The sequence below is a fragment of the Uloborus diversus genome, chromosome 8, assembly GCF_026930045.1.
Source record: "Uloborus diversus isolate 005 chromosome 8, Udiv.v.3.1, whole genome shotgun sequence".
Lineage (NCBI taxonomy): Eukaryota > Metazoa > Arthropoda > Arachnida > Araneae > Uloboridae > Uloborus > Uloborus diversus.
Genome location: NC_072738.1, coordinates 16,929,191 through 16,942,798, shown reverse-complemented (window position 1 = coordinate 16,942,798; position 13,608 = coordinate 16,929,191). Strand labels below are relative to the sequence as shown.

Genomic DNA, 13,608 nt, shown 5'->3' with positions numbered 1-13,608 from the left:
TTCATAAACTTGCGTACTCGTATTTTGTAATGAGAAATGAACTTCTTTTAGCCCGAAACACGGGCATTCATTAATTTTAGATTTTGTGCTTCAATATTTTTGTTTTTACCATTGATAATTGGTATATAGCTGAAGACTTTTCCACTTACCAAAAATTTTTCACGAATAAATACTGCATTTATTTGTTTCTGCATTGAGCCTAACTTAACGCAACATAACGCGTTTTCTTTTGCAAGCAGATTGTTTTTCAATAAAAGTTCAAAAAAAAAAGTTTAAAAGCGTTTCTGTAAGTGCTTGTGTGTTTAGGTCTGCAATTGTCATCAACAATCGACATCTCTTGCGTATTTCTATTCTATTGTTTAGATAAAAAGCTATTCTAATTAAATATACCACCTCCTTTCATCACGGTGACGTCACTGCCAGCAGGACGTCATGACGTAAGAACTTTTGCAGTGACGTGAGGCGATTTGGTTCGACAATGAAGGCGTAGTTGCTAATCGCTATAATACCAATCTCCATAACTTAAAAAAATGTATACTTTTCTATTTTTTGAGGATTAGATCCATAAATCGCTATGGATTGACAATTACAGGGTGATTTTGAAAAGCACGATAGGTTAAAAATTGCGTTAATTTTTTTTTTTTTTTGGGGGGGGGGAGGGGGATTTTGTCAATTAATTTTGTAATGGTCTTTCTTTTCTAAATATCAATATAGATAAATATAGATTAATAAATATGGAGATGTACAGATGAGTAAGTAGATAAATGTACAAATATTCATTGTTATAGAGATAGAAGTAGATAACTTAATAGATGCAAATAGATACATATATAGATACCATAGGTAGAGATTAAAACCAATTCTGTACCTTCGTTCAGTTCATTTAAACAACTGCCGAGGGCAAGGAGTAGTTTCTTGGCGAAAAAAAGGACGTAAAAGGTAGAAAGTATATAAAGGAAAAGCAGCTGGTTATCGAAGACGCCTAGTATATAGATGATACAGAATCTAATATCATCAGTGTTTGGTGTACTATTTTCATGAGCCCAATTACGGAAAACACTTACGTAAATTCACTTACGTAATTCACAGTCCTTTCCAGTCCAACCATTTTCGCACAGACACCGATGAACCTTTTGAGCAGAATGCCACATACAGACTCCATTTCTGCTACAGTCTCGCCCTTGGCAAGCGTCTGTGGAAACATCGAGGGTAAAGAACAACCGATAAAATACTTCTTAAACGTAAAATACCGCAATCGCTAGCTGACCCGTGTGAAGTTTTTCTGCCTCGATGTTTTTCTCGGATGCAATTTCATTCATAACCTCACTTTTTAAGCACTTTTATTACACTTGGCCTGATTGTCATGGAAAAATCTGAGTGCCTTTGCTTATATCTCAGCAACTAGGTCACTTCGACGCTTCGGGGTTTCGCTAAATGATGTGCTTAATCTTAAGGTACAACTTAACGCTGAAAAATTAAAATTCTAAAAAGAAAAAAAAAGAAATATTTCGGATAGCAAATTTTTCATGCAATTTCCCTCTTAAATGTTTACATATAAGATCAATTGTTACAAATTTTGTTGCTTTGCAACAGTAATGTAAATAGTGATCATTACGAAAATTTGGCTCAAGGCTTCTCTGGAATAAGAATGAAACTTCTTCACTGCCGTTGCTTTCTTAGGGTTTTTTCCCTCATCTATGCCAATAATCGATAACGGGGATAAGTAAAGAGACATTATACAATCTTGATCACAAGTAACTTGTTTATTGCGAATCATTCTTTTGCTTATCTATCAGCAACTAGACTACTGAGAGACTTCGAAGTTTCACTAAATAATTTGTTTAATCTTAAGGTGCAACTTAACGCTAAAAAATTAAATTCTGAAATAAAATTCCGTTTGAAATCGAAAAACTTTAAAATAACAGACTTTTTAAAAAAAATACTCTCTTAAAAAATTCCAGCGATTTTAACTCAGACTGAGTAAATTTTCACTCCTTTCCAGTGTCGAAAACGCACTTTCCTTATAGGAGTGAATTTCATTCCTTTTGCGGAGCGGTTATTTTCACTCCTTTTGGATAAGCTAATTTCACTCCCTTTTGATAAGTGTTTTTCACTCTTTTTAAGACTAAATTAATATCCTAAATGAGTGGTTGCTTTCCGTTTTGGAAAGCCGCTATTTCACTCTTTTTTTAGAATAAAATAGGTAAAATCATTTCACTCTCCTTTGGTGAAATTGTTTTTTAAACGTGTTTTCATGTGCTTATGCTGTGTATTTGAATTTAAAACTGTTTTTAAAACTTATTTCATTTGAAAAAAAATTAGTTTTTCAATTTAAAAAATGAAAAAAAAAAAAAAAATGTTTTTAGTGTTTCCGAAGAGGATGCACAAGAACTGTATGGTAAGTACGAAGAATTTTCTTTTTTATTAAAATTTTAACTGGTAATATTTCTTGAACTACTCGTATATCGTTACAAATCACCCACGTACAATATTACGTACATTTCCGAATCTAAAGATTGAAATAAAACTGAAAAACCCACACTGTTCCAAATAAATAGATTTAAAATTTTGAAACTCTATATTGATATTCTCCGTGCCTTTTAACATCAATAATGTTTTAAAAGTTACATCAGTTCAAATTAATTTAAAAAGTCACTCATAAATTGTGACAAGATACGTTTGAATTCAATTTTGTTTTTTCGAGGCCATTCATTAATTACGTAAGGACAATTTTGGCAATTTTTGACCTTCCCTTCCCCCTATGTAAGGGTATGTAAGACTCCCCCCCCCCATCTTACGTAAGATTCTTTTTTTTCTTCACAATAATAACAAATATTACATCACTGGGGTTGTTCTTAAAATAACTATCATTTTCTTTTTTTTTTAATTTTTTCAAAAACATTTTTGAGTAAAGAAATGTTACTAAAGAAATCTAGACCGAATGTTTTTCGACAAATAATTTTTGTATATGATGCGATAATAATTAAAAATAACACATGCAAAACACAGTGCGATTCTTTTATTATATTTTACACGTTTCATTCCTTGAAACACAAGTAAAAAACAACTCATTCTATAATACATACTTTTACCTTCCTGAAGCAAATGAAATATAATATTTGCCAAACCACTTGACCGCGGATTTCTAAAATAAAATATTGGCTTGGAAAATATTACGTAAGAATGGATCCACCAACCCCCCTCTCCAAGCAAGGGTATGTAGAGAATTCCCCCCCCTCCCCCTCAGGACCCTGAATTAATGAATGGCCCGTTACACATATGAATGAGTGTATTATACAAAGTTTATGATACTCTTTAAAGTTTATTATACACAAAAACAATGTTTAATTAATTTAAAATATACGCAGTGGTTGGAGCTCCGACCATCGGGAGCGGATTCGGTACCTGACCTATAGATTTGCGCATGGCCGGGTCTATAACACCTGCCTAAAATATATATACAGTACACACACACCAAAGATGGTAACGACTGTTTCAAATGTCATATTTTTTATTCGATGACCGAAATAAAATTGTTGATAACAGTTTCATTAATTTGGAAGAAAAAGTTACAAAAAGTTCGCCGTAACATTGCACGTGGGTGATTTGTAACGATATAGCAGTTCAAGAAATATTAACAGTTACAAGTTTTAATAAAAAAGAAATTCACGCCAATAAGGAAAAGTTTTAGTCTTGGTTTTTTTCGTAAAGCGTCTTTTTTCGATAAAGCTAGCACTCAGAAAGAATGAATGCACCCGCAATAGATTTCACTCTTTTTAAGAGTTATTTTTTCGTTCTTTTGAATTAAGAGTGTACTAATCACTTTTCATAATGCACTCAAAAGGACAAAATAACTTTTCTGGGTCAGAAAGGACAATTTAAGTACTCCTTTAGTTTTCAATTATTCTAAGAAAAAGACTTTACAAACGAAGAAAAGTGCGCTTAAGTCATTTCAAACCAAACTTTCTTATTAAGAGAAATATGCATGTTTCAATGCTCAAATTTAAGATCGAAAGGTAGATAATGATAAAACATTCTCTTCATGACTTGAGCCACACTTTTCTTCGTTTGTGAAGTCTTTTTCTTTTAATAATTGAAAACTCAAGAATACTTAAATTGTCTTTTCAGACCTGGAAAAGTTATTTTGTTCTTTTGAGTGCCTAATGAAAAGTACTTAGTATTTTTAAAAAAGAATTCTGTTATTTTTGCTTTGAAATAGGCAATTTGCAATTTTATGCAATTAAACGTTCTTATCTCTTATTTTACAAAGCTTCGGTGTTTCTAACTGCTCTCTACATCTGTGAGAGATAAGGACAAATATAAAATTTTGTTTAAAAAAATCAAGCGATCCCGCAGAGCAAGCATCCTGTCACAAAATGAGCCAGTCTTCCGTACAATTTAAGAGAGATCTAGACTTACTAATATCACATTGTGAGCCAGTCCAGCCATCCTCGCAAACACAATTAGCTTGTTCGAATATAGAATCCCACTGACAGAATCCATGGCCACTGCAATTCCTGCCTCGGCAAGGACCTATAAAAATTAAAAAATACAGATTTATGGTATAAAAAGAACGGATCGCTTGGTTCTTAAAGCAAAGTGTAACGCATGAAAAATAAATAAGTAAACAAAATAAACATACTAATCTGACAGTCAAATCCAATCCAGCCGTTTTTACACACACATGTGTGCTCTTCGGTTAAAGAATTCCACTTGCAATCTCCGTGACCGCTGCAATTCTTCCCCCAACAGGGATCTATATTTTAATAAAAACTATATCAATCTCAGTAAGTAGTTTTTGAAAGCATTTTGGCAAAAATTCAAATCGATAAAATGTTTCTTGTAAAATGAGTTTAATAAAATAGTTTCGGAAAATCAACTTACACTGTGAAAAAATTGCGAATCGTTGCTGATTATTTCCATGGAACATTTCGGAATTTCACAGGTTTTCATCTATTTTCCCGTAAAGCCAAGTATTTTTTCAAAAAAGTTACCTGAATTGATGCAAGTTACACGAATGCAGACGTTTCACTGTTGTGAAAAATAACTTTAGCTACTGGTATAAAGATTGGCTGAGGTGTTTAATTTGTACAACGGTTTCAACTTGATCGCCGCCCGTCCAATTTGACTAAGCTCCCAATAAGAGCAAACAAGTGTCTGGATACTGCAATTTTGCAAGGCGAGGGAGACGCTTGGTTTTTGTTTGCAATTCTGTCTTAACTTTGGCCATAATTGCTTCTGGGGCATTCTTAGATCAGGAGGGGTCTAATCAATTACATTAAACTTAGCTAATTTCCCTTGGAGGTTTCAGAGACATGACTGGCTTTATCGGGGGAGATTTCCAAATTCTTCAAAGATTCAAGGATAATTTCAGGAAGGTTACTGGTTTTTAGAGCAAAACTTTCCTGTGTTTTGCAAGATATGTTACTGTCAGAAGCTGGTCCATTATTCTCCAGGAATGTTTCTGAATTGTTTTTGCAATGTACGAATGTGGTAGCTAGAACCACTCCAGCAACCTCTGCAAATGCACTTGCTTGTTCTCGAATATGAACCCACTCACAATAATCATGCCCACTGCAATTTCTACCTTGGCAGAGTTCTTGTTGCAAAATTTAGAAAGCTGACAGCAAACTTTTTTGACTGAACAATCGAAAAAAGTGGATACTTACTGAGGTGACAATCCGATCCACTCCAGCCGTTTCGGCAAACACATTGTGGTTCCTCACTGGTTCTATTCCACTCACAGTAGCCACGCCCACTACAATTTCTCCCTTGGCAGGGATCTGGGTGAAAAGTTCATTAAGTTTTAGGGAAAATGTCAGGATTGTTTGTACGAACAGTGACTCATTCCAAAAGGAAAGTCGAAACTTACTAATTTGGCAATCCGATCCACTCCAGCCGTTTCTACAAACACACTGTGGTTTCTCAATGGAACTATTCCATGTACAGTAACCCTGTCCGTTGCAATTTCTCCCTTGGCAAGGATCTGGATGAAAAGTTCATTAAGTTTTAGCAAAAAAGTCAGGATTGTTTCTACGAACAGTGACTCATTTCAAAAGGAAAGTCGAAACTTACTAATTTGGCAATCCGATCCACTCCAGCCGTTTCGACAAACACACTGTGGTTTCTCAATGGAACTATTCCATGTACAGTAACCCTGTCCGCTGCAGTTTTTTCCCTGACAGGGGTCTTGAATAGCAAGTACAAAAATTCATTCATTTTCAAAAATAAAAATAAAATAAAATATGAGCATTAGAAAAAAAATAATAACTCACTAATTTGGCAATCCGAACCACCCCAACCGTCTTCGCAAACACATTTTGTTGCCTTAAGAAACTTATCCCAAGAGCAATATCCATGACCACTGCAGTTCCTCCCCTCACAGGGACCTTAGTTAAAAATACATAACGATATATAATAGCCAGTAAAACGTACGTAATGTTTGAAAGGAGCCGTAAAGATCAAGACAGAAACTTACTAATCTCACAATCCGATCCGTTCCAACCATCCAGGCAAATGCATTTTGTTTCGTGAAGATAGTGGTTCCACAAGCAATAGCCATGCCCACTGCAATTCCTTTGTTTACAGAGCGCTTAAAGTAAAATTCAGGAGAATTCATTGAATACAATTGTGGGTGAAAAAATCTTTAACACAAGTATCAAACTGTTTATAAATGATTCAGTTCCATACAATTTAGAAATAATTATAAAGCTATTATGTGGATGTTATAACTTTTTTTTCAAACGGTTAAAATTTCATTAATATTAGAAGACAAGGTCAAGTATACATGTAAAATATTCCTTTTTAAAATTATCTACGGAGAAAGAACGTTGTAATTTTGACAATATTTATACTAAATGTAGCGATTTTGCTTCGTTACACTCTTTCCCAGGTAGCACAAACCATCGGATTTACGTCGGAGAAAGGTTGAAAATGCATCGCAATGGTTGGAAATATGTTTTGGTTAGATTTTGGTTTTTTTCATACGCTCATCCGATCATTCGAAGCATCGGAGAATGGTTTAAAACTAACCTATATCCGACTAAACGCATTCGCAACTTATTTCTAACCTTCAAACCTGTTTCACATTTACGCCCATTTATTGCAATCTCGTTGCTGATTTGCGCGTTCTGCGAAGCGTGCGTAATGCGTCCCATAAGGCCCCCCCCCCCCCCGCCTCTGCAGTCTTGTTGAGACCCAGGATTTGAAAGGGGTGAGGGAGGAGTGCGCCGGGGGCATAGTCATTTTCTTTTTCATTCATTCCAGGGTCACATACACATTCACACGTGTCGTACTTGCTCACGGCGAGTGTTCAATCCTCGCAAGTACTCAAGTCTTCCAAAGTAAATCAATTCATTTTTCCAACTATTTTTCTTTCTTTCAATAAATTTAAAACTAAGATAAAAGATTTTTGTGTGTGTGTGTGTGTGTGTGTGTGATTATTAAATGCATTCTACTTTTATTCGTTTTCCAAGCTTGACAAATCATTGTGGCTGTGCAGGCCCAGATTTTTTCGTTTTGAACTGCTTGAATTTTTTCTACAAATTCGTTTTGGCAGGGGTTTTTAGGGCGAGGCTGTTTCTCGGGGTATTTCTCTTTTTTGGGGGGGGGGAGTCTCCGATAAATCGAAATTCTATAAAATTTTGCGTATTCAAATTGTTTTTTTTTTATTTTTTTATTATTAATGCTTTAACTAGTTTTCTAGAGAATTTCGTGAATGCTTAGAATTCGTTTCAGAATTTCGTGTCGTTCCTTAGTTTAACTTCGGTAATTTTAAACGCCCAATAATAAAAAATAGTTTGCTAATCATACAAATTATACGTGCAATTTACCATAGAAATAAAATTGTGTCTTTGAATGAACTTTTCTCTTTGACGGATAAAATACATTAAAATTCCTTCCCTAATAATAAAATGAAAAAAAAAAAAAAAAAAATCAATGAACATGAACTTTTGAATGAAATGAGAGAGTATAATAGTTCGGCAAAACAATAAAATAAGTACTTTTCATGATATTCAAGTTTAACCCACGTCATTTTAATTGTTATGAAGATTTACTAACTGAATGTGTATGCGTATGTTTTATTTACTTATTTTTTTTAATTCTTATTTCAGGTCAAAGCAAAATTGAACCTTCAAACAAGCTGGGTTATATTTCACGGCAGAATTTTAAAGTCAAAAATTCTATTCTGTCTTAAGAATAACCTTGCTTGTAATTAATATTTCCTGAAAAAGAAAAAAAGAAACTAATATATGCTTATGAAGATAATTTTCGAGTAATTATTCCGAAAAATAAAAGGTAAGAATTATCAATATCTTAAATTTTTGTTCATATTTTATTGAAACGTTTGTAAATGATAGGGAAATGATAAATTGTATGTCAAATTCAGCCACTTTATCATTTTATGTTAATATGACTGAAAAATTATTCTTTACACTCGCTCTTCTAAGAGCACCTCGTAATACTTATTTTATTAATGAAATGCTACAGTTAAAGTAGATAACATTGGAAGATGTTGGTTTAGCATTGAAATTCATAGTGGAATAACGTTAGAAAATGTAGGTTAAGCATTGTTTTTTTACATCGAAATTACGTTTGGAAATTGTTAGTTTACTGTTGTGTTTTATATTGGAACAACATTAGGAAAATGTTGGTTAAGCGTTGCTTTTTACATCGAAATTACGTTTCTAAATGGTTAGTTTACTGTTGTATTTTACATTGGAACAACATTAGAAAATGTTGGTTAAGCGTTGTTTTTTACGTCGAAATTACGTTTCTAAATGGTTAGTTTACTGTTGTATTTTACATTGGAATAACATTGGTTGAACGTTGTATTTTACATCGAAATTACATTTGTAAATGGTTAGTTTACAGTTGAATTTTACATTTGAATAACGTTTGAAACTAACCAATAACCAACCGTTGGATAACCGTTTTCCGACGTACCGTTTTAAGGTATGTTCCGACGTAAGATGCCAACGCTGGTCCAATGTAATATGATAACGTTGGGCCAATGTTCGTGTGCTAGCTGGGTTAATAGAGTTTATTTAATCCTTTTATTAAATCTTTTCGTAATCAATCACTTTTTGTCAAAAGTTAGCAAAAATCAAACAAAAATATTAATCCATTTTCAAAACTAAAGTTTAAAAAAATAACATGTTACGTACGTTTTTTAGTTCCTCTCCAACCGATGAGTGTAAAAAACTACATTTAATGTTTGATGTTGGCTTTTAAAAAAGGTTTCATGTCAGGATGTTTTATTCAGTAACGTTCAGTATTTGTTTTCGAATTAATTCGTTTTGAATATATTCAACTTGAACTGTTATGAAAATTTAGCAACAATATTTAATTTTAAAAAATGCTTATTAAAGCATATAAGTACAACGCTAAATATGTTAATATTAAATACAAATTACATGATTTACAAATGCAGTTACTTATGTATTTCGAAATAGTTTCTAATGAGTTAGTTAACGTAAAAACACAATTTTGAAAATTGATCTAGTCCAATAGAAATTTAGCAAAAACACTATAAACCGGAAAAAAATTACAAAAGTGAAAAACCTGCGTAAAAATAGTAGATGTTATAAAATCACAATAATGAAAAGATAGTTTTTCTTAGAAGAAGTTGGGTAAGAAATGTAGACTAAATCTTTTTGAAAAAAGTTATTTCGCAATTTCCTGCCGCACCACTCCATAACCGCTTTATATTTCAAGAAATGTGTTAAGCTCGGTTGCAGTTTTCACTTCCGGTGTTGTATATGAAAAGCCGCATGATGTAACTAAATAAGGCAACTGCACATTTGCATCGATGGAAAAGAAAATGTGTAAATACATAAATAGAATAATAACACAATATTTAATACAGGCTACGTGAATGTATTTTTTCTGCATTTTGCTGAGTGCTTCACTGTTTTTTTTTTTCTTCCAATAGCTGGAAGCAAGAAAAAGTGATAGAACAAAATAGCAAAAACAATGGGGAATGTCCATTTCTTAATTGAGTAACCAAGAGGACAGTAGGAACCCTTGACAATCCTCAAACGGTGAAGATGCTTTGACCAACAGTCATGGCCAGTTCAGAGTCGAAAGCATGGCTACTGACTCTGCTCTTGGAGCTAATGAGACAAAATCAAGGTCTATAAACCATACTTCCACTTTAAGTCTTGCCAAAAAACATTCCTTGGTTTCTTCCTAATATATAATATTATTGCATTAAAAGAGACTGGCTCATTTGATATTTGTATAACTGTAGACCCCTTCTTCGCCGGAGTATCAGCGAGCTCGTTTCCTTTAATCCTACAGTGGGCTGTGTTCCACTAATGCATCATTTTTATGTTTCGCAGCAACAGATCGTTAATGAAACTGCAACATTCAGAAACTTCGTGTGACTTGCAGCTCTTTATCGATGCTATCGCCTCAATAGCCGCCTGAGAATCCCATAGGGTGACACATCCCTTAAATTTGCAATCATGATATCTCAATTGATATAGACAGAGCCATACGTATAACTTTTACCTCTCCATTGAATGCAGGGGCATATTAACCAACAAGAATATTTAAAAAAATAAAGAAAAAAAAGAGCCCACTTTACACACCCGCAATAGCATTTATACATGATCTGCTACTCTTGAACCATCAGCATATACAGGTACAGTGCTGGTAAAAAAAAAATTGCATCATCCTCGCATTTTTACAACAATGGGATTATGTGAGAAGTTTTGGTCGACCGATTAACGATGAATGTATGTGAAATTCTGCAGAACTTATGAAATAAACATTTAACAGCAGATCGGGGCTGTTTCCGGGCTAAGGCAAATGGCTGACCCCTTGCTCATTTTTCCATTTCTGAACCTGCGTGTGAGTTTAGAGAAAAAAAATTACTGAACCCCAATTCTATTTAAGTCTAATGGCAGGATAAAGGTTTTTAAATTGTTACTTACCAGTTTTGCCCTATGGCACGGAGCAGAATCATCCTGGAAAATAACGTTTGGAACTGAAGTAAAGTGATCCTGGATAGTAGGAAGCAATTTCTCCTACAAAATGCCAACATACACCTGAGCGTTTACTGTTCCTTGCACAAAGCAAAGCCCACCAACTCCTTGATCAGAAATACATCCCCAAATCATCTGGGATACGGGATGTTTGACTGTGTGTTGAACGCAGTCATGATGATATTCCTCTCATTTGCGTCGCGGGTGATGCAATTTTTTTTACCACCACTGTATACAGTGGCTCCCAAAAGTGTTCGTACACTTTGAAATTTTTTAGTAAAACCAAAATAACTCAAAACTGAATTCGAATATGAATTCCAATATTTTTTCACATGATTTCTATGTCATTCTCAATGCAACCCATTGGTTTTTTCAAAATATTGACGAATCTTCTTTTTGAAATGGGTCAGAAAACGAAGAGACAGAGAAATAACACGCCACAAAAGTCATCGTACACTCAAATATTTTCGAATAAATGCATGATTAAAATGATCATATGCCGTTTTATTTATATTTTTTCATTGTGTTGACCCTTATAAGTCATTCGGCTTTAATTTTTTTGTCTATTTATTCCTTAATATTGTGTTTATTACTGTAAAACGGCTGGTATTCGTAAAAAACCACAAACACCATTCAAAATTTGATTTTTTTTCCCCCACAGTAGTGGTAAATTGGTTTGAAATGTCTCTGAATTAGTTAATTTATTTGTTTGTATAGTAAAGTGCTTGATAAAATGCTTTAAAGAAAGGAATCGGACCGAAAACAAGGGAAGAAAAGGTCAACCGGCAAAGTTGGCAAAACGTGATATGAGATTTAAAGTTAAAAAATTCATGAAAAATACACATTTGAGTGCTGTAAAAGTTTCTGTAGAGTTAAATGAAACATTTTACATTTAATTTTCGTCTAAAATTGTTCGCCAAGTTCTCTGATTAGCTGGATTAACTGGGACCTCTTTCCGCAGAAGTTTTCTTGGTCGTGCGAAAAACAGAAAGCTTATGCTTTTCGTCACAAAATTAATGATAAATATGCTTAAATCGTTTTAGAATCACGTCTTACTTACAGATAAAAATTAATTCAACATTTTTGGATCAATTGTTGTATAACTGTAAGTAGAAGAAAAAATTTGGAACTTAATTTTAAGAACTTATTTGGATCAGATAATCAGGACGGTGGAGGTGTTATAGTGTGAGGGTGCATATCAGCATCGGGACTTAGTAATTTGTAATTTTTTTCATGAAATAATGAATCATGCTGTTCCTTTAAATATTTTAAAAACCAATTTTGAACTCTTAGCCAAAAATTTGGTTATTGGGAACAACTTTGTTTTTTATCAAGATACCGATAAGAAGCACACGGTTTTCAACGTTTGCGTCTAGTGCCTCGAAAATTGTCCTAAAGTTTAGAAAATACCCCCTTAATCTCCAGATTTTAATTTAATGTAACGTATTTAGAGATATCTGGAGGCTAGATTACGAAAATAGGGCTTTAAAACGAAAATAGAGCTAAAAACAGTAAGACTCGAAGTGTGGTTGAACACTTACTCAGAAATTACGCAAAAAAAAAGAAAGAAAAATAATTAAATCTGTTCCCAGACGTTTAAAAGGTGTTATGAATACTGTATGATATTCTACTAATTAATAACTTAATCAAAAGTTAGATTCTTCAATAATATATATATATTTTATAAAGTGTACGAAGACTTTTGTGAGATAAAATTTCCGGCACTTTTTGATTTTTGATTTAAAAAAAAATATTTTTTAATATTTTTTAAAAACTTTTCATGTAGTTTTGTTAAAAATTGATCATAGATCTTATAATTAAATACCTATTCCGAAATATAAAATCTAACCAATGGATTGGGGCCTATTTCGTTGAAAGTCGTAGGTGTACGAAGACTTTTGGGAGCCACTGTATATGTAACTATTCACTTTCGGGGTATTTAGAATGGATCGTCTCCACAGCAATGGCCCTGAGAACAACTTGAACCATCTCCCTCTTTGTACCTGGCTATATGAAATTGAAATACTTCACTGGTGCATATTCACATGGGTTTGTTGCTAAAGGGAGCGATTGTTGGCTAGAATTGATGTCATACGTTCGTTTTGTCTCAAGCGCAAACTACTCAACCCCCTTTTTCGTTTTGAGAGATCTCGGGTACAACTCCGGTTTCCAATCAGTTTCAAGTGGTTATTCTTTGCATTTTTTCAAATAAAAGTAGTTTTCCCCCTCTATGATTTTATTGATCTGAAAATAGTAAATAAAAAAAAATCCAATGATGTTGATTTCACGGCTCCTGTTATCAGGCGGAGTGGCTGGTTATGTAAGAAATCAGCAATAAGTTTTAAGTCTGTTCAGGACACTTTTGATGCAGTAGCCAGAACCTCACAGAAATAATTCATTAGAGGAAGAGCAAATGTCTTATAGGTAATTTCAAGCGTCTAACGACTACAGCCCCATTTGCATCCCCGCCATGCGTTTCAATATGTTTAAACGTCTGCATACCTTTTTAGTAGTCTTCTCAACGTGCGATTTCGAACTAAGCTTACTGTCGAAAGTTACACCCAAATAATCATATTCCTTAGTATGGGTAAGAATATCTTGTTTAAATTTTGTTTCA

At 33.6% G+C, this 13,608-nt stretch overlaps 1 protein-coding gene across 4 annotated transcripts in view; it reads right to left on the bottom strand.

Moving 5' to 3' along the window:
• Positions 1-13,608, bottom strand: part of LOC129227541 (tenascin-like) — a 129,012-nt gene that overhangs the window by 100,722 nt on the left and 14,682 nt on the right. For 2 of the 4 annotated variants that reach the window (XM_054862120.1, XM_054862121.1), the window contains exons 7-13: positions 6,479-6,592; positions 6,276-6,389; positions 6,076-6,189; positions 5,873-5,986; positions 5,670-5,783; positions 4,643-4,756; positions 4,420-4,533 (exon numbers count right to left, since the gene is read on the bottom strand). In XM_054862120.1, coding sequence (XP_054718095.1) covers positions 4,420-4,533; positions 4,643-4,756; positions 5,670-5,783; positions 5,873-5,986; positions 6,076-6,189; positions 6,276-6,389; positions 6,479-6,592 — 798 coding nt within the window. Of the gene's footprint in view, positions 1-1,064; positions 1,193-4,419; positions 4,534-4,642; positions 4,757-5,669; positions 5,784-5,872; positions 5,987-6,075; positions 6,190-6,275; positions 6,390-6,478; positions 6,593-13,608 lie in introns of all 4 variants that reach the window. The other 2 variants (XM_054862119.1, XM_054862122.1) reach the window with 2 other exon arrangements.